The 21,383-nt window shown below is 36.4% G+C and overlaps 1 protein-coding gene across 2 annotated transcripts; it reads left to right on the top strand.

The window, feature by feature from the left end:
- Window positions 1–660: 660 nt before the first annotated feature.
- NAE1 (NEDD8 activating enzyme E1 subunit 1) lies at window positions 661–21,327 on the top strand. Of its 2 annotated transcripts, XM_006203662.4 has the most exons (20): window positions 661–790; window positions 3,456–3,559; window positions 3,648–3,708; window positions 5,096–5,126; window positions 5,813–5,884; window positions 6,103–6,182; window positions 6,735–6,844; window positions 8,472–8,581; window positions 9,441–9,503; window positions 9,906–9,969; window positions 10,281–10,372; window positions 12,346–12,405; window positions 12,494–12,627; window positions 13,970–14,045; window positions 14,361–14,400; window positions 16,113–16,199; window positions 16,684–16,776; window positions 19,144–19,258; window positions 19,347–19,396; window positions 21,084–21,327. In XM_006203662.4, exons 1-20 carry the CDS (start codon window positions 738–740, stop codon window positions 21,191–21,193), a joined length of 1,605 nt encoding a protein of 534 aa, XP_006203724.1. In that variant the 5' UTR covers window positions 661–737; the 3' UTR covers window positions 21,194–21,327. The 2 variants fall into 2 exon arrangements, with proteins under 2 accessions (XP_006203724.1, XP_072823594.1); XM_072967493.1 differs by lacking the exon at window positions 3,456–3,559.
- Window positions 21,328–21,383: the final 56 nt, after the last annotated feature.

Genomic DNA, 21,383 nt, shown 5'->3' with positions numbered 1-21,383 from the left:
TTTTCTCCACACCCTTTCCAGCATTTATCACTTGCTGACTTTTGAATAATGGCCATTCTGACTGATGTGAGGTGATACCTCATTGTTGTTTTGATTTGCATTTCTCTGATAATTAGTGATATTGAGCATTCTTTCATATGCCTGTTGATCATTTGTATGTCTTCATTGGAGAATTGCTTGTTTAGGTCTTTTGCCCATTTTTGGATTGGGTTGTTTGTTTTCTTCCTATTAAGTCGCATGAGCCGTTTAGGAGATCAATCCTTTGTCAGTTTCATCCAGACAGGATTTTTTTGTGCCTCTTGTTCTGTGTATTCAAAATTTCATGTAAAGCTAATAGAACCTTGTGCCAGAGACTCATTCATCCCCATTGCACTAAGGAACAAACTGAGGATTTGAAAGCTAAAGAGTGGATCTCACAACCAGTAAGTGGTTAAAATGTGAATCGGCCTGGTTCTTCAGCCCGAGTTTCCCACAATTACGATATGCAAAGTCGTGGACTGGCAGATTAGTGAAGCTGGTTTAGTCACGAAGACGGGACCACCAGCCCCGGGTCTAAGCTTCGGCCTCAGACGCCGGGGCTCAGAGGCTACGCGTGCGCAGTGCAGTGGCAGCGCCCCCTGCAGGCGGCGCGCAGGAAGCCGAGGAGGCGAAGGGGCACTCAGTGCGCCTGCGCGTTCGTGGAGGTGGTGGCCGTTCTCCGTAGTGGTTCGGCTGTTCTCCGCGCGGCGGGCGCAGCCATGGCGCAGCCTGGGAAGCTGCTCAAGGAGCAGAAGTACGACCGGCAACTGAGGTGAGCCAGGGCTCACCGAGTCGGGCGGGCCAGTGGGTTTCTCTACTTCCGGGCTGGGCCTAAACGGGCGGGCTGCGCGGTCGGGCCTCCCTCAGGCCTCCCCCCAGGGCTGGGCCGGGCCGTGCAGCGCTTAGGGAGCCGGCGCTCGGGGTTCCGGCCTGGGCGGAGGTGCTTCTCCAGGGCCGGGACTCGCCTTCCCGGAGGGTCGCGCCCGCCAGCCCGCCACGCGATGTGCAAGTCGAGGTGCGCGGTCCCAGCGTCAGGCAGGTCACCAGGGCGGCTGCCGACTCCGCCTCGCTGTGCTCATGTTCTTCGTTTTGCAGAATTGTGGGATCAGGAATACCCCATTCCAGCCGCCGAAAGCGTCACCGAGTGTTAGAATTCCAAAGCAGCGCTGTCCATTAGGAATATAATGCTATTCTCATGTGAGTCACTTATGTAGTTATATATTTTCTAGTGGCCACATTAAAAAAAGAAAGAAGAAAATAATTTTTAATAATACAGTTAATTTAACCCAGTATATCCAAAATATTACCATTTCAACCCATAATCAATATAAAAACTGTTACAGATATTTTACATTTTTTTCATTCTGTCCTCGAAGTCCAGCATTTTACCCTTATAGCATAACTCAGTTTGGACTAGCCTTGTTTCTAGTGCTCATTAGCCACATGTGGCTAATGGCTAACTTAATGGACACTGCAGGTTTAAACCTTTGGGCAGGTCCTTGACGACTTCCTATCCCTTATTAGTTTTCTCCTAACACTCCCCATTCCTTATTTATTGAGCATTTTATATATGTTTAAGTAGTGGAATTAGCACAAATATTTGGCCCCCCCTTCCTTTCTGGAGCCCCCACGCCAGAAGTTACAGTATGTCCCTAAGGACTGGAGCCCCATTTGCACCTACAGCTTAGTGCTGTTTTAGGGGCTTTAGGCACTCAATTCTTAGAGCAGCTTGAAGGCAGACATTCTCTCTGCTTTACAGATGGGGAAACTGAGTCTTAGAGAAGTTAGATAACTTGCCCAGAATCTCCCATGTACTTGAACCAGGATGTAAACTCAGGCCCTACTTGCTTTTTCAGAGCTGGTACTGTCGGCTCCCAAGCTTCCAGGGAAAGAAGCAAAGTGCAGAGCCTTTGTAACCAACTTGCGTTCTCTTGTAAATTCTTGGAGGTCCTTGTGTTTTGCATACAGGTATAGCCGTATATAACAGAGCTGAGAAGATATTTTAGATAACCAAGTAACTAACAGAAGAGAACTTTTGCTGAGTCCAGTCCATTTAAGGACCAAACTTTACCTTTCATAGTGAGAACTGTTTATTGGTTTTGAAGTATCAGAGGGAAACAGTTACAAGCAAAGTTGTGCATCCAGCCAGGAGTCAACAAGGCCCTGCTTTCCTTAGTCAGGCTAACATGAGAGTAGAGAGGATTGATTTCTTGTTTGGGCTCTTTTTTGAAACATGTTACCTAGAGATATACCAGTATTCTTTTAGGCTTGCTCTTCAACTCCCTGAGTATCCATCAAACAGATATGTCAGGGGTGTTCTGTGTGCCCTACTTCCATAGAAAAAAACAGATATTTCCAGTCTATCTGGTTCTTCTAGGCTATTCCTCCATGCATTTGACAGCTATTCAGTGATCACTTACTCTGAGCAAAGCACCATACCAGGCATTGGGGCTCCAGTGGTGAACATAAAGAAGTGGTCTGGGCCCTTATGGAGCTTATAGTGGAATGGAGAGATGGATGTTCAGCAAACAAAAAACCAAATGAGGCAGTTACAGTTGTGATATGCTTTGGAGGACATACAGGCTACATAATAAGAGGGAATCTGCTTTCAATCAGATGACAGGGAAGGCATCTTAAAGTCTATCAGTCCTCTAGGCTATGAAATTTTTCTGATGATTTGGGCTCCCCGTATACTTCCTCAACTAATAAGCGAAGATACATTAGGCTTTCTGGGTGAAGGTAACCAGGTAGGCCCAGATGTCATTATGCATGTGTGGTTATGTATGTTGCCCTGTTAATGATATGCTGGTGTGAATCAGGTTGTAACACATATTTCTAATCCTTATTATATCTTTGTGCTTGTTAAAGTATATATTTATTAATCATTCTATTTTAATGTTCATTGGGTATTATATTTTAAAGTACTCCTGTAGAAGTCAGTGTGAAGACTTTTCAGATGATAATTCAGTTTTCAAGATAAAGCTTTCCTTACTCTTGCAAATATCACGATGGGAAGTCCTCTGTCAAGATCTTAAATATACCAGATCCGTGTAACTTAAGGAGAAATGAAATAGAGCACAAAATAGATTTTACTTCTTAAGGCACTTCCATAATGTTAATGAATATGAAGACTTTCTGTTCTGTGACTTATCTGACTTGAAAAAGAGTAATGGACTAGGAGCTGGAGAACAAGTTTCTAGTTCTCATTTGACCTCCCTTTAACCAAGCATGGCATCAACCTGTCTGAGTCTCAGGTTACTCAGCTATATGATCTCCATAACACCTCCTTCTGTTCCTCTCTTCCCATGTTTGCCATGGTCATCATATCAGTTATTCTATACAAGAATGCTTTAAAGATCAGAGGTCAGTATATTCAAATAAGAAAGCCGTATGTTTATGAAAGGTTTAAAATGTTAAATTTGTGTCTTCTTTTGTAGGTTGTGGGGTGATCATGGGCAAGAGGCTTTAGAATCTGCTCATGTTTGCCTAATAAATGCAACAGCCACAGGAACTGAAATTCTTAAAAACTTGGTACTACCAGGTATTATAGTTTTGTGGTTGTAAATTTACTTCTTTAAGGTTTTGAACTAGAAATATATATTCTTGACTGACTCTGTTTTGTCTCCCAGGCATTGGTTCATTTACAGTTATTGATGGAAATCAGGTCAGCGGAGAAGATGCTGGAAACAAGTATGTCCTATTCTTTTCAAATATGTGCATGTTAGGGAAGACAGTGCACTGTCACGGGAGAGGGAGGCCTAAATCCCGGCGTCACCTCCTCAATCAGGGTGACTTGACTTTCAGGTGGAAATAATCCCTATACTTAGGTTCATGGTGGGGATGAAGTGAGTTAATATAAGTAGAGTGCTAGCACAGTGTTTGGAAAATAGGCCATTAGTAAAAGGTACCCATCATTAATTACTATCTGTGTTGTTGTTAATATAAAAGGGTAGTCATTATTCCTTTATCTGTGAAAACTGGATAAACGTATCCAGAAGTCCTTTCATTGATTCCTAGATGTTACTTTATAATTAACAATAATTATATTTTTGGATTATAAGAATAATAAAAACTACCTTGTATTTGTGGTGTTTTCTAAGTTTAGTCTAGGTATATCTCTCTCTTAACACTGTCTCTATAAAAATGCTGTTTTAAAGATGATCTGTATGTCATTCTTCAAAGCTGATCATGTTTAGACTTTTAGAGCATTTGCAGATTTGGATTTCAGCTTGCCTTTTCAGGGACTTGGAGTCCAGGATCTCTTGTACTTGTCAGTAAACAAAAACAAGTAAATGCAAGGGAAATCAGAACTTAGTTTATATTGAGCTTTGTTATCTTTTCTTTGGGTGGTAGTATAAGTTTTGCTGTCCACAACACAGCCATTTTATTGGTATCTATAAGTTAAAAAATCCTTTTATCTTTGCTTACCTGGTTGGTTAGAGCAGGATGTAGTAGAATAAAGTTTCTTTTTCTTATGGAGCCACTGAGTTTGTGCTACATAAGGGTTCTCTGACTCTGATCAGCAGCCTCAGATCTGGGCCTTGGGATATGATGAGGGTATGTGTGCAAAGAAGCCTGAATAACTCTGCAATAGTTACCTGCAAAAGCAGACTATTCAATACAGCATTTCCCAGGTGTGGTCTGTTTCACTTTAGTTCGAGGGAATGTTAATAGCAGCTAAATGGGCAAATGAGTTTGGGAAATGGGTCAAATGAAATTAAATATTTCTTTAATATAAGACTTTAACATCATGTGTATTATGTATACTATGAATTTCCAAGAGGGAATATAACATCAGGTGTTTCCCATACTTTTTAAAGCCAGGGAACCCTTTTCTCTCAGAGCCTCAGAGCATTTTGTGAAATGCATATTCTGTGGTACACACTTGGGAAACATTTGATTTATTAACCTGTCTTTGATTACAGGTTTCATCCAGTTTGCTTCCTCTAGGAAGGCTGTCACAGTCTGAAATCAAAATATAGTTTGTTTTATACTATGAATGAAATGCACTTGGTATTACAAATAACCTTTCCTTTATAATCAAAAGAGCCATTAAAATTTTTTTATTCTATTTTAGTTTTTTCCTTCAGAGAAGCAGTATCGGCAAGGTAAGCAATCAATTTGTTATGGAATATAGTTGTATTTGATGCCACTATGTTTTGATTGTTTCGAAAGCTATACTTTAAAAGAGCTTATTATTTCTCTGAGAAAAAAAGTTACTTATCTCATTTTTTCTGATCTTGTAAATCTTTATATGCTTGGTAGTTTAAGAATATAGAAGTACTGTTTGTGTTTTTATACTGTATCCTGTATTAAATCTAATCTTGAGTGATGTTAATGTGCAGAGAGTGGAGTATTTTGGTTAAAACGATTTTTAACCAAGAGTTAGAATGTCTTTTATTTTTGTATTTTATATTAAAAATCTTAAAAAGCCATATTAGTCAACTTAGTATAATCTGAATGGAAATGACTGTTCTTTTAATGATTGACCTCTCTTGTACAGAATTGTAAATGTGGGAGGTTAGAAAATCCAGGGTTTTCTGGTCATTTGCTTAATCAGAAAAGTAGAGTGCAAGTAATGTAGTCATTTAAGAACTCTGAATAATGATGGTTTAGCTGTTTTAAGTGATATTCTGGTTTAGTCTCAGCTTAAACACAGTGAAAAGCAGAATTGTCATATCTATGCATGGAATTTGGATTGTTTCACAGTGTGTTTGCCTGAGCTATAAACTAGGGGGTTACATTTTAACCAAATTGTTTTCTAATTCAAGTCAAATGCTTTGTTTTTAAAAAGAACCGAGCTCAAGCTGCCATGGAATTCTTACAAGAATTAAATAATGATGTCTCTGGGAGTTTTGTGGAAGAGGTATATATGTATATTATTTCTGTACATAAATATACTTTTTTAAATAATTCAAAGCCCTAGGAATTTAGAATTTTGAATCTTTGTATATTTATTTTGAGAGTTGAATTATTTTAACATTAGAGTCTAGCCTGTTGCCTCACTTATTCTAAAATAGTTTGTTTCTATCATGTTTAATACGATTGTGAAATTGTTGGATTTTTTTCCCCTGCCCTATTTAGAGTCCAGAAAACCTTCTAGACAATGATCCTTCATTTTTCTGTAGGTTTACCATTGTGGTTGCAACTCAGCTTCCTGAAAGGTAAATTTTTAAGCTAATTTGTTTTTATTTTAATTTCTTATTAGATTTGCATAGTTTTGTTTTTTCTTCAGAGTCTATAGTCTTTAAAAATTCTTAAACTCCATAGAAACACTTACAAACCTCCAGCATTAAAGAGATAGAGAAGAGAAAAATATTGAGATGTGAAACATTTTAAGTATATTTAGAACAGTTAAATTGAACTTTTTTTTTTAGTAAAAAAATAGAATTAATTATGGGGAGCATTTGGGGTGAATACAAGGGTTTTAAAAATATTTTCCTCTTTATTATGGAAATGTTTAGGAAATATCTTTCAGTAACATTCTCCCTAATACAAAAGATGAGGCTTTCATATCCCTCTAGTCCAAAATATATACTTTCTTTGAGACTGTGAAATTGCTTGCTTTTTGGCATATCTTTGACCTGCTTATATAACGTAATAGATATATCTTTGCACTTATTATTTAGTAAGAAAGTTGCTCTATTTTAAGACATTTTTATGTTTTGCAAATATCCATTTGCTTATGTTCTTATCTGTTGTGCCTTCTTTCACAGTACATTACTACGTTTAGCTGATGTCCTCTGGAATTCCCAAGTCCCTCTTTTGATCTGTAGGACATATGGACTAGTTGGTTATATGAGGATCATTATAAAAGAACATCCAGGTAAAATTGTTGCACATATGGGGCTTGCTACTGGTTGCTTTAGCTATAATTTTAGGAACTTGACAATTTAGAAAGTCAATTTTAAATCACAAAGTAAATCTGTAGCAGCACAACTCTGGTTATGGGTTCAAAGTGGCAATCAGAATCAGTAGGATTTAATCTTAATATTTCCTTTACTTAGCATTATAGAAGGATACAAAGGAAGAGATACAACAGTTATAGCTTCTTCATCTTATTAGGAGGCCCAGCAGCTATGCATGCATCCACCTTTTTTTTTTTGTCTCCTAACCCACATAAGGCATGTATGGCTGCCACAGGTGAGAGCCAAGGTATGTGGATCACATAGACACATAGAGGTCACACCACCTTTTCCCCACTGATTTTTCATTCCATTCCCATACAGGCCTTAGGCTTCCTCAGTTCAGGTATAATTCCATGCAACAAGCAAGGCATTTACCTAACTACTGTTCCAAGGAAACAGTGTTATAGGAGACTGGTCATTCATAGACAGGCTTGCATCAGCTCAAGGCCCTTTACTTACAAAATTTTAAATCTTAAATCATCATAAAAATTTCATTCAGTACTCATGCATTGCTCTGAGCCAGGTACTTTGCTAGTGCAGTGATAGTCATTGGCATATGTAGCATCACTGAAGAGTGGTGTCTGCTTGGACAGCTAGGGAGTGGCTTTTGAGGATAAGCTTTTGGCAGTGGTGCTGGGTCATTTAAGAGTGGTGAGTAGGAGAGTGACAGGGTAAACATTTTGTTTTAAATGAGTTACTCTGAAGCCAGGTGGAAAATCAGTGAATATGAAGAGGACAAAGACTGGAGTTGAGGGTTGCTTTTAGGAGATTTCCAGAGGTCTAGGTGAGAGAAAGAGACAGAAAGTCCCTGACTGAGGACAGATGTTATAAGGTAGGGAAGTAGGGATAAATACTAATGAAGCTTAGCATTGCTACCTTTGTGCCTGCCTTTATGTTGGTTATTTCATTTAATCTTTCCAAAATCCTTATAAAGTAGATAAGGATGCTGCTTTTTATAGATGATGATGCTGAGGTACAGAGAGATTAAGTTATTGCTAAGGTAAGACAGCTAGCAAGTGACAGAACTAAGCCTAGCTCTAAACACTCACTGAAATTACATACTTTCCTATACTCCCCTGTGTGAAGAGCTGTGTGCGAAGTGACATCATGATGTGGGGAGTGACTGATGCTGGGCCAAGGAAGCTAGAAGTCAAGGATGACCATCAGATTTCTAGGGAAGAGGTCTAGATAGGTGGTGATGCTATCTGTTGAAGACCATAGGAGGAAGAGTAGGTTGTTGAGTGCTATCTGAACACACATTTTACTCATTTTGATCTTTTCCAATTATAACAAAACTCTGCACTAAAGGAATCTTGGTTTTAGTTTTATTAAATCTATAGTCCACTTAAGATTTGTGCATTTAGTAAAATGTAAATTTAAATATATATGTAAATTTAACTCAATAATGAAGGAAACAGTGAGAAAAACCTGTAGGCCTTATGCCCATTTAAAAATTACAGATTTCTGAATACCCTGTAATGTAGTGTATCACCAGCAGTATCGCTAAATAATTAAGTTTATCTTTTGGGATTTTTTGTTTCACAGTAATAGAATCTCATCCAGATAATGCATTAGAGGATCTGCGACTGGATAAGCCATTTCCTGAACTGAGAGAACATTTTCAGTCTTATGACTTGGATCATATGGAAAAAAAGGTTGGTAATGTGTGACCTTCCATTTATAGGTAGGCTTAAAACTTTTTTTTTCACCCTAAGGGTTTGAATTACAAAGTGAGGGGATACTATAAACCTCCATATTCCTGTGACCTAGGTTACATAGTAACAACATTGGACCTAATTTATTTTAAATAAGTCTTGTATTTCCCCAAAATTTAAAAACTTTTTTATTGGAGAAAAGTACATTAACTGAACATATCTGTGTAATCAACATCCAGGTCAAGAAACTGAACATTAACATATCCCAGAAACCCTCTTAATCGCCCTTTCCTAAACAAATAGATGTACTTTTTAAAATAGTTTGAATTTGGGGTGGGTGCTTGTTGAGATTGACTCTTCTTGAAACTTGTTTTTAGTGTTTGTGAATTACCAAGGCAACTGCATATTTTGTTATAGAAATAATGATATTTATAACAGAACATTATTTAAGGAGTATATGTATATTTTCCTACCTACATGTTAATTAAAATGCAGGTATTTGGTTCATCAGAAAACACAGAAAAGATTCTTTTCCTTTAGTGTAGGATTGGTATCTGAAATCAAGATATTTGAGCCTTATTTTTGGGTAGCAGTCTCAGAGTTTTCTTAATGGTAAAATGGGGACAATCGTAGTACATACCTGCCATATTAGGATTAAATTGAACACTGCCTCTAAAAAATTTGTAAAGCAGTTTTTATTAACCCAGTTTATTTTCCTCCATTCATTATTCCACATATACTGAGAGATGTAAATATTTTTAAATAAATAAATATTGTTGAATTTGTTGAAAATGATATGGTGTAGTGACGAATAAATGTTAACTAATACTGATATTTTCTTTGATCCTTTTGTTTTTAGGACCATAGCCACACTCCATGGATTGTGATCGTAGCTAAATATTTAGCACAGTGGTATAGTGAAGTATGTCCATTCTTAAAAAAAAGTGATTCCATATGTGACTGTATTTTTTCAGCTTATTATACAGGATTTCATTGGTGGGGGTGGGAGATTAATTTTACTCCTTATGTAGTTATAGGGCAGATGCATGCTTTTCAGTTTAAATTTAGCAGTTTCTCTTTTGATACTGATATTTTTATTAACGAAATGAAATTTGAACAAATGTCATTCTGAAACTGGCAGCAAGGAAAGAAAGTAGAGAAATGTCCCACAGTTTCTGTTTTTTGTCAAGTTAGCTGATTTCACTGAGACATGGATTTGCTGATGAAATCTCATGTGGATGGGAGGATGGGGGAAGCTTTGGACTCTTGATTTCTGTATTTTGAGTTTTTATAACTAGATTTAAAATTTTTTAACCCAATTTAGACAAATGGACGAATACCTAAAACATATAAAGAAAAAGAAGACTTCAGAGATTTGATTAGACAAGGTAATATGGAATGTGATTAAATGTTGTATAAAGTTTGAAAAGCAGATTGCTTGAAGCTGATGTTTATTGGGTTTCTGTCAGCACCTTTGTCAGGTGATGCCTTCATGAGCTTCTATTTTATTTTCCTCAGGGAAGGGTAAGGAGCCACTCCTTTTATAGTTTTAAGAATAATGATTAGCCATATTTCTTCTTAAGGTTTGATATCCAATCTTCCTTTCAGATTATGATAAGAGTTTTTCTATAATTTTGGAGGGAGATAAGGAGTGAAAAGAAAAGGGGTGTTGTTTGGTAACCAATTTCTATTTTAATAGGAATTCTGAAGAATGAAAATGGGGCTCCAGAAGATGAAGAGAATTTTGAAGAAGCTATTAAAAATGTGAACACAGCACTAAATACAACTCAGGTATTAAGAGTTGCTAAGGTAGTCACAAATGCAAAGCGTTTTCTGAAGTCCTCATAGGTGAAATAGTTGATTTTAGATTTAAGGTAGTATTTCTCAAATTGTATAGTTGCTTAGAAATTAATATCTATAATGCAGCTTGAATCTTGTCTTAATAAGATTCTGTATTGTCCTTGTTAAAATGGATGTCAGTGTTTCAGCATGTATTAATGATACAGAGATTTATATAAATTGACTGAAGTAAATGATTTGTGAATAGTAACAGTTTGGGGATAGAAATTATATAATAAAGGTGATATTTTGCTGGTCCAAAATAGTATTGCCTGAAAAGTTAAATCCTACCCTCCATGTGCTTTTGACAGTAACTATTTGGATATTGGAAGGTGTTCTTATTTTTGGATTTTATTTTTATTTTTTTAAAACATTTTTAATTGATTTATAATCACTTTACAATGTTGTGTCAAATTCCAGTGTTCAGCACAATTTTTCAGTTATACATGAACATATATATATTCATTGGAAGATGTTCTTAATGATATCATATACCTTAAAAATTACTTGGAGGTGACTCAGTTTAGATGCCTTTTGTTTTGTTTTGTTATTGTGTGTTGAAGTCTGGCCAATGAGGTTTCTGGGGAACCTTGGAATAATACAACTGGTAGTTTAAATTAGAATTTTCTTATAATTTAAAACAGCAAAAAATGCTGTCTTTCAAGTTAGAAAAGCACTTAAACTGTCGTTACAAACTGGAGACAATGAGGTAGTGTTGCGGAGTGATTAAAAGTGCGTGCTCTGTGAGTCACAGTTTTCTGGGATGATGAACATTTTCTATGTCTCAATTGGGGTGATGGTAAAAAGTATATGTGTAGTTACCAAAGCACATCAAATTGTACATTTAAGATTTGTGCACTTCACTGAATGTAAAATTTACAAAAAACAACAAAACAAGGTTCTCCTGGTTGAGGGACAGCAAACTAAGCAAACAGATAAACGTACCAGGTGCTGTGGAAAAAATTAGTGCAGCAAAGTGATAGAGCAGGATGGGGAGGAGGAGGTCTGGGATCGGGAGGGGCCAGGGATACTCTCAGAGAGATGTGTTTAAGCAGAAGCCTAAGTGAAGTGACATGTAGAGATCTGGTGCAAGAACTTTTCAGGCTGAAGAAGCACATGTGCAAAGGCCCAGAAGTAGGGTGGTCCTTGGCATTTGTTCAAAGATCTGTGTGAAAGCTGGTGTGATTGAAGTGAAGTGAACAAGGGGGAAAGTGTTGGGAGGGATTTAAGTTTGGAGAGGTAGAAATGGCCTGATCATAAAGGCCTTGCAGGCCACTGAAGTGTTTTGAGCAGGGGAACAGAGTGACCTGATGTATATTTCTAATGAAATTATCCCAGCTCTTGTGAGGAGAAAAGACAGTAGGGGACTGGGAGTGGAAGCAGAGAGGCCAGTTAGGAGGTTACCAGTAAGAAATTTCTTTTTTCCACACAACAGTAGAATCAAAGCCTATAATTTCTATGGTTTTTATTAATGTATGATATTCTTGATAGCACTAAAAGTCCTTGATAGAACTATCTGGTTTTTGTCAGAGTGGTTTTCTCTTTTAGTAGTTGCTAATTAGGGTGTAAGCATTTCAAATTTTTGATAAGATGGAAAAACATAAAGGACTACATATCTATCTTGGTATTAATGTCTGTAATCTTTGTTATATCTTAAAATATAACTGTAAAAAGACATATTTAGGTTCCTTCTTTACTCCATTTATGATGTAACAGACTAGGTCAGTCTTTAATGCTAATAGTAGGGGGCAGGAGAGGACTTTGTTCCATGCTCTCATTCCCCATCAGATCTCCATTTGGTAGTGATTCTGAATAAAAATCTAAGCAAATCAGAAGTTTGTATTTGAACTTGTTTGGAAAATTGCAGTGAAAATAAAGGTGGGCAAATTCTTAGTATAAGTAAATGTTTCATGTTCCTTTGTTAGATCCCAAGCAGTATTGAAGATATATTTAATGATGATCGCTGCATAAATATCACCAAACAGGTAACAACAACAAAAAGTAAAAATAGAACCACCTTAACCTTTGGGTCAAATTCAAATGCCACTTAATATTTTTTTTCCCTTCTTTTAGACTCCAGCATTTTGGATTTTAGCTCGTGCCTTAAAGGAATTTGTGGCCAAAGAGGGTCAAGGAAATTTGCCTGTTCGAGGCACAATTCCTGATATGATTGCAGATTCAGGCAAATATATAAAACTACAGAATGTGTAAGTTGCCTATTTTCAAACTACGTAACAGAAAAATTAACCTGTTTATATTAAAGATTAACATATTTTATCAGTCTATTAGAAATCAGAAATCAAATGGAAGTCTGTTATAATCTCATTGTTTTAAGAATAAGCTAAAGAACTTAAGGGGCAGATATTTTAAAAAATAGATTTTATTTTTTAGAGTAGTTTTAGGTTCACAGCAAAATTGGGCAAAGAGTACAGAGTTCCCATATATCCCCTAGAGGTGAGATTTTTTCCTTTCATATTTCATGATAAAGCCTAACGTTTGAGCACTTAACTCTGCGCTATGAACTGTTCTATGTATTAACTAATTTAATGTTCACAACAACTATATGAGAGAGATACTATTATTATCCCTATTATCCCAGTTTTGTAGGTGAGGAAACTGAAGCATAGAAGAGGTAATTTTAATTTGTTCAGTGTCAGACAACTGGTAAATGGCAGAACCGAGATTTGAATTCATGAAACCCAGCTCCATACTCTTGACCATGGCCCTATACTGCCTTTTATCTGTAACTTAAAACTTTGAAGGCTTTAGTTTTGATGAATTTTTTATCATTAATGTTTCATAATTTAGAGAGTTCATGACTATCGATAGATACCTGCTATGCAGATTACACTAGCCTGAAGCCAGATAGACTGTTACAAGGATGCGTCTCAATGGATATTACCCATGGGTAGTTCAGTCATGATGCTCATGAATCCAGGGCTATTGGCTTGGTGTTTTCAAGGGCCAGATAATGTCATACAGAGAAGATCTCTGTTCCCTAGACAGTTGCACTCTTTATCTCAGTCATTCTCTAACAAATCTTTGTTGCCCTGGCCTAGAAGTTCAACTACTGAAAAAGTCTTACTTGGGAAAAGTCAATTGATGTTAGAAAGAAGTATCTCATATCAGAGGTAATCAGCTTAACATGATCATCTTTAGAGGGTGAAAATGTAAATGGACTTAAAGAAAAGTTCTACATGAATTTGTAGGTGGGCGGTTTTGAAGTATTTAACTTACTTTGAAATTGACCTCAAGGAGATTAATCATGTTCTTCTGTTAGAGAAGCATGGATCATGGATCCTTCTAGGAGGAGAGCTTTTAGGTTAAGTGCTGTTAATTGTAGAGGGAGTCCAGATGTTAGTGGATACCAGGAATCCATCACCAACCACTAACGGGTGCTGCTGGTAGCATTTCTATGGTATATTCACATTTTGTATGTTGTCAGATCAGTATTTCTTCATGAAAAGGAAAGATTTTTTATCTGCTTCATGGTGATTTAAGTTTGACAATTTAAAAATTTGTTAATAGCTTTTTGTTGTTCTTTTCCAGTTACCGTGAGAAAGCAAAGAAAGATGCTGCTGCTGTGGGTAATCACGTTGCCAAACTGCTGCAATCTATCGGCCAGGTAAGCCGCTGGGCACACTGTGCCTCTGAAGGACAGTATGACTCCATGTAGGCCTGACTGCGTCGCTAACTCCAGCCAGAAAAGGTTTAGAGAGGGAGTGTGACATTGGCTCAGAACTTCTTTAGAGGGATCTCTCACTTGCCTGCCTAATGAGAAGGCCTGTCATAGGGAAACAAGGTGTTTTCATAGCATTCTCTCAGCACTTGGAGAAAGCCTCCCCATCTCACAGTGATTGGCTTTGTGCTGCAACTCTGTTTTTATTGCTTTATTTATCTTCTTTTATATTGGAGCAAACTTGCATTTCTCTCTTTACAGGCACCAGAGTCCATTTCAGAGAAAGAATTAAAATTACTCTGTAAGTCCTCTTGAATTAATTTCCTTATTTTGCTTGATAAAAATGTGGCATGGGAAATGTTCCCAGGAATTTTATTTTTATTTATTTATTTAATTTATTTTTTGAGTGAAGGTAGATTTATCCAGATAGATACACTGAAAGGCAAGAGAAAGGCCACAAGGTGTGGGGGTTGGGTGCTCAGATTAAAAGTAGGTACACATTCCGTAGACAGAATGCAGGGTCTCCGAAGAGGAAGAGAGAGAGGGGTGGCCACTAGGCATGGTGTTGTCACTTTTTATGGTCTCAGCAGCTTCACACGCCTACAGGTGGGATTAATCCAACTGCCCTGGGGAAGGGGCTGGGATTCCCAGGGATTGGGCCACCACCCATTCTTTGGCCTTTTGCAGTTAGCCTTGGGGCTATCATGATGCCTGCTGGCATGTTATTTGATTATGCTGTTACAATGAGCATATAATGAAGCTCAACATCTACTAGAAGTTAAACCTCTTAATCATCAAGGCCAATTAGGAGGTGAATATTCCACCATTTTGGTTGCTCCCAGGAATTTTAAATGGTTGAAATTAAAAAAAATTTTTTTTCATGGTCTCAGTGGTATCAATAATAGATAATTACTGGGTAAGTTTTTTTTTCCCCTCATAGTAGAGCATATCTGCCTATGGCCATGTTAAAAAGACATGAAGATCAATTAATTAAAAATTATCAGTAATACAGAATTATTTTCAGCTTATTAACATTAAAGAGTTTGGGAAGGTTTTATCTGAAGACTTTGGGTGTGAAGTTTTGAGTCACATGCACATTGACAGTATTGGTTTAAATACTCATTTTGATCAGTGTTAAATGACTTAATGGAATTAAGAATTTTGCCATCTAGTTTCCGAGTGGCTAGGCTCCTGGGATAACTCCTGAGTAGGCCCAAAAGCATTTAAGAGTTAATTCAATAGTAATAAAATATGTTTTACATGCCATCTGAAGATTTTTCTCTGAAGCTGGGGCCCCTAGTTTCTGCAAAAGTCTGTGTTTTGTATGTTACCCAACCTTAAAGTGTATTTATCCAAATTATCCATTTCATGGCTCTTCAATATTTATTTAGGCTTAGTTTTAATGTTTTGTTTCACTACCTATCTTGCACTTTATTTATGCATTAGTGTTTGTTCCACTAGATTGTATGATACTAGATTAAAAGCTGGATGTTGGGTATTTGAGGGTTTATTATTCTATTCTCTCTACTTTAGGATATGTTTAAAAAATTTTTTTTATTATGGAAATTTTCTAAGCCTTACACATACCCAGAAGCACAATATATATAACACTCTCCTTCAAGCTACTGATCCATAATAATGATAAAAGCTACGATTCACTGAATCCTGTCAGGCATTTTGCTAGGCGTGTACTTTACACAGTTGCACTTTTGATCCACAGAACAACTAAAGGTAAACAATATATCTCCATTTTGCAAATGAAAACTGAGGCTCAGAGAAGTACCATCACCTGCTTACTCTGTGCTGAACTGGTTGTAGTGCCAAGGACATGAATTTAAGATGACCTGTGTCCTAGTGCCTTTTCTGCTAACCATTAGAGCCAAATAGAAGACACTTCACATTTCCATGTATGTAAAGAACATACACAAAATTTCTCTTCTTAAAGTGACCCTGTGATTCAGGATATTCATGTGTCTCAACCATTTACTTCCATAATGTCTTTATTGTGTTCAGGCAGCAATTCTGCATTTCTTCGAGTAGTAAGATGTCGATCCTTAGCTGAAGAATATGGCTTGGATACAGTTAACAAGGATGAAATTAGTAAGTAACAACCTTTTGATGCTACGTTATTAATCTAAGGCTATAAATATTTTGTGTATGATAGTATGTATAGTAGTGTATGGTGATAATATAAAGGATAATGCAAATATTTATACTCTAAATTTTATTCTGTAAACTTATCTAAGTAGTCATAATTTCAAAAGATAAAACTTAATAAATACATAAAATTATATTTAGGTCACTGAGTAAGTTGTGTGATATGTAGACGGGCTAAAGTCAGCATGTCACATCTTTAGTAGAGATTATGTGACCATAGCTAGAAGTCCATAAAACCATTGGGTTTCATCTTAATAGTGTATCTCCCTTTATTTTACTATTATCATTTTCTTTTTTATTGTCACAAAATATTTAAATTTTGGTGATAGAATTTCCTTGTATTCTGAAGCTTGAGTATATAGTAAATTCAGTCATTGTTTTCATGTTATGAATACCCAAATTATATTGAAAATTTTTTTCCTTTTAGTTTCCAGCATGGACAATCCAGATAATGAGATAGTATTATACTTAATGTTACGGGCAGTTGATAGATTTCATAAACAACATGGTAGATATCCAGGTAAGAACAGCAATTCAGTTATCAAATGCAATACAACCTTAAATAAATAGTTAAATTGAATTAAATCTTAAAGGGTTCTTGGTGTGTTTACAGAAGTGGAAATTTCACACTGTAAACAGTTTACAGCTGGTTTATCTTAGTGAGGAAATATCATTTGCTTTTTAAGTGTAACCAATTCCAAATAGTGTTTGATTCTAAACTACTATAGGGGTTTATACTGTATAGCACAGGGAACTATATTCAGTATCTTGCGGTAATTTATGGTGGAAAAGAATATGAAAATGAATATATGTATGTTCCTGTATGACTGAAGCATTGTGCTGTGCACAACATTGTAAACTGATACAACATCTAAACTGACTATACTTCAATTAAAAAAAAATTATTACAGGGGAATATTGGTTGAATACATATAGAATAAAATCTCTTTCCTGTCAGTATCTACAGTTTATGTCTAAGACTCACATTGAGTTTAATTTAGTGGAATGGAAAAGCCAAAAGCATATGCCAATGACTTTTGAACTCAGAACTCTGAAGATGTAGGGATTTCTTTGCTCGGTATCTATTTTTTTGTTATCTGTAAATGTAGTAATTAGGGAATTGACATACTCTCAAAGATCTTCAGTTGCCCAGAATATCTTTATTAAGATGATAATTTTAACTGTGCAGAATTATTGCACTGCAGTACATTCTAGGTGTATCATAAAACCTGTTGTCCCAACTGATATAGTATATCCACTGACTTATAATCTTAATGAGCAAGTTTACCAGAAAAGGAAAAAGGAATAAACACCAAATATGTACTACTTTATTTGTTGTTTGTTAGAATGTATTTTTGGTTATCTGTTGCATAACAAATCATCCCCAAAATGAGTAGTTTAAAACAATCAATTATTCTCTCTTGTGACTTTGTGGATTGGCTAATCTTAGTTAGGCTATTTTCATAAGGGAAAGGGGGTCTCATGGAGTTGCATGACACCTGGGGCTGGAGTCATTCTGAAGGCTTGTCTGAGTTAGACATCCAAGAGGACATACTCACTCAACATGTGTGACATTTTAGTTGGGATATCTGGAACTGCTGGGGGCCGGTCAGGCATCTCTCTCCACATGGCTCCCTGGGGCTTCCTTTTAGCATGGCAGTCCTACTAGATTTCTTACATGGCGACTGCCTTCCCCAGAGTTAACATTCCAAAAGACCCAGGTGGAAGGTACAAGGCTTTTTATGACTTGGCCTTGGAAGTCACATAGCATCAGTTATGTCATATTCTGTTGGCTTCACAGGACCAGCTTAGATTAAGAGTAGAAGGGGGCTACATGAAGTCATGAAGAGGTGTTCATTGGGGAGCCATCTTGGGAGACTAGCACAGGCATGGGAGTTAAACCTAGGTTCAAATCCAAGTTCTATCATTTATTATCTCTTGACCTTGGCTGAGTCACTGTTTCCCTACAAGTCTCAGTTCTCTCAGTATGGAAGGGTGGTAATAGTGTCTACTCTATTAGATTGTAAGGGTTAAATGTGGGATGTATGAAAGTCATTTAACACTGCCTAGCATTTTGTAAGTACTCAATAAAGGGTAGATACTACTATTCGGAGAAGTAGTAGTGATGGTAGTTTTTAAAGTAGAAGGTTAAAAATATTGATATTTTTAATAATATCTGGGTATTGTGGCAATTATAATTTTTCCTTCCAGTAGTAATAATAATAGCTTACCTCTGGAGACATCATAGTTTAATCATAAAGAACTGCCTCATATCCCAGTTTTGCTACTTATGAGCCAAGTAGCTCAGGCAAATAACTTAATCTGCCTGTGCCTCAGTTTTCTCATCTGTAAAATGAAGACAATAATAGTGCCTACTTCAGAGGGTTGTTCTGAGGATTAAATGAATTAATATACATAAAATGTTTAGAACAATGCCCAGCATCTATTAATGCTCAATAAATGTTAACCTATTATTGTAGCTTTCAGCTTCAGTGTCATTTAATCTCCTAGAAATGGGTAATAAACATCATAATTTTTATAAAGGGTATAAGTAGGACATTACTTTCTCATTCATTCCAATCTATCAAATAATTATTGAGTGTCAACTATGTGCCAGATACTCTTCTAGGTAGTGGGTATGGAGCACTGAACAAAGCAGATTTACAAACTAAAATTTTTAATAGGCTTTAGATGGTTTCTTTGATTGCTACAGGTTTGTGATAGTTGCAAATATTGGTCTCCTACTTTTCATTATGTTTGTTCTTCTTTCAGTTTTATACCTTACTTTTTTGACTAGAACACCTAAAACTAGATTAAATAAAGGAGGTATCCATTAATTTTGATTCACATATTTTTAATGAAAATTAATTTACATATATATTTTTAGGGGTGTCTAACTATCAAGTTGAAGAAGATATAGGGAAGTTGAAATCTTGTCTCACTGGCTTCCTTCAGGAATATGGATTATCTGTAATGGTAAAAGATGACTATGTCCACGAATTGTGAGTATCTTTTAGTGCATATAAGAGATGATACCTGTCCTGTCACAAGGCTGATCTACGACATTCATGTCTCCATTCTTTCCTATAGTTGCCGATACGGAGCTGCTGAACCACACACCATTGCTGCATTCTTAGGGGGTGAGTTACAGAGATGAGAAGACTGTCACCTGTTATATAATACAGTTATGAAGTTGTGTTTTCCTAGCTATTTTTAAGTAGGGAGGTCAGTGAAGCACAATGTTATATTGAGTTTATATTATTTCCATAGCCCCCACACTGGTCTCCCTGCTTTCCATCTCTCCGACTGCTGTCCATTTTAAACTCCTGAAGAGTAATTCATCTTTCTAAAGCATAGCTTTGATTGTGTGTCTCAGTTAATTAACCCTCTAACCTGCCAATACACACAGGTACACTACAGTAGTCCTCAGAAAAGAAATCCAGAGTCCTTTGATTGATATTAAAAACACTGTGTTCTGGTTTCACCCAGCCTTTCTGGCCTTGGTTTTTTTCAAGTTACTTGCTTTTTCCCCAGATATGGCTTTTGATTTCCTGCTTCTCGAATGTTTACCCCTCTGGGCCCATTTGGCTTAAGTTTCCCTATTCCCTGAATGTCTAAAATCTACCTGTTCCTGAAGACCCAACTCAGCAGTGCTGTTTCTTTCATAGAACCCATTGGAGGTTGCAAGTTCAAGATCAGGGCCAGCATCAGTTGGTTTTATAAGGACACTAATCCCATCAAGGACCCCCCACCCCCACCCCACCCCTGCCCATGACCTCAGTTACTTGATTACCTCCCAAAGATTCCAACTCCAAATATGATTACATTGGGGGTTAACACTTTTAACATAAGAATTTTGGAGGACACACACACATTTGGCCCATAACATGTGTATTCTATATTCATTCTGCACAGATCTTTCAGGTCTTTAAATGTTTTCTTCTCTGTGAGGCCATTCCTGACTCCCTGATTTAAAACAGTCCCTCCTCTTGTACTCACATCCCCCTTCCTTGCTTTTCCTCCTTAACCCTTAGTCATTTGACATACATTTTACTTGTAAATTCTCTCTGCCTCACTACTGAAAAGTAAGATCCTTAAGGGCAAGGATTTTTGTCTTTTGTTCCCTGCTGTACCCCTCGTGCCTAGAACAGTATCTGGTACATAGTAGAGTCTCAGATTTTATTGAATCAATGAATGTTTGTGAAAGCTGAAGCTTCAGATTATAAAACATGAAGAATTGGTTTTTTTTTTTCCTATTGTTTGTTTTGTTTTCAATAGTTACTTAAAAACTTGTTACTGTTACTATAGACTCAAGACTGTTATTGAGTATAGCAGTCTGGCAGTATTTAATATATATCTTTTCCAAATTACAAATATTTCTTTACCCCCTTTGTATTATAAACAAGCCCAAGGTAAAATTCAAATGCAATGAAGGGTAACTTTCGAGAGTCTTTTCTGCCTATATGTATCCTTTTAAAAAAAGTGCAATCCATACTACTGTTTTGACTTCTTTTAGTTAATATATTTTGCCAATCTTTCTAAACCACCATGATTAAGAATACTTCATTCTTTTAAACTGTGGCATAATATCCCAGGGTATGAATACATAGAACAAAATTTTTATTTCCTTTAATAACATAGTTATAATTATAAATAGTATAGTCCTTTGTTTTGATATGACTCAGTAAACTATGCCTGTTTTGGGTTACTTTCAAACATTTTGCTTTTGGAAAGGAAAGTTTGTTTGTTTTACAGAATTGAATATTTTAATATAACTCTTGAAATTTACCTTTTCCAAACATTTGTTTTTCTCCTTTTTCCTTGCAGGAGCTGCTGCTCAAGAGGTTATCAAAATAATCACGAAACAATTTGTAATTTTTAATAATACTTACATTTATAGTGGCATGTCACAAACTTCAGCAACTTTCCAGTTGTAGAAGAAGCACCCTATGTAGTGTGTTAATGATAGAAACTGTAATTGCTTTCAGGTTGTACTCTAGTCTGTAAAGTTCTGCTAAGGGAGAACTGTTAAACTGTTTCCTTAATAAACATTTTTTCTGGTTTGTAATAATGTAGCCTTGTTCTTTGTGGGGGGAGGGGAAAGGAAACAATTTTCTCAGAGAATAA

Source organism: Vicugna pacos, chromosome 9 (genome assembly GCF_048564905.1).
Source record: "Vicugna pacos chromosome 9, VicPac4, whole genome shotgun sequence".
Lineage (NCBI taxonomy): Eukaryota > Metazoa > Chordata > Mammalia > Artiodactyla > Camelidae > Vicugna > Vicugna pacos.
This window is presented reverse-complemented; position numbering and strand designations above follow the sequence as displayed.

Bases quoted from the DNA above. Each gene is read 5' to 3' on its own strand.
- NAE1 (XM_006203662.4), top strand. From the start codon at position 738: ATGGCGCAGCCTGGGAAGCTGCTCAAGGAGCAGAAGTACGACCGGCAA. The intron at 14,401-16,112 runs GTAAGTCCTCTT...TATTGTGTTCAG, and splicing joins GAAAGAATTAAAATTACTCT to GCAGCAATTCTGCATTTCTT. The intron at 19,259-19,346 runs GTGAGTATCTTT...TCTTTCCTATAG, and splicing joins GATGACTATGTCCACGAATT to TTGCCGATACGGAGCTGCTG.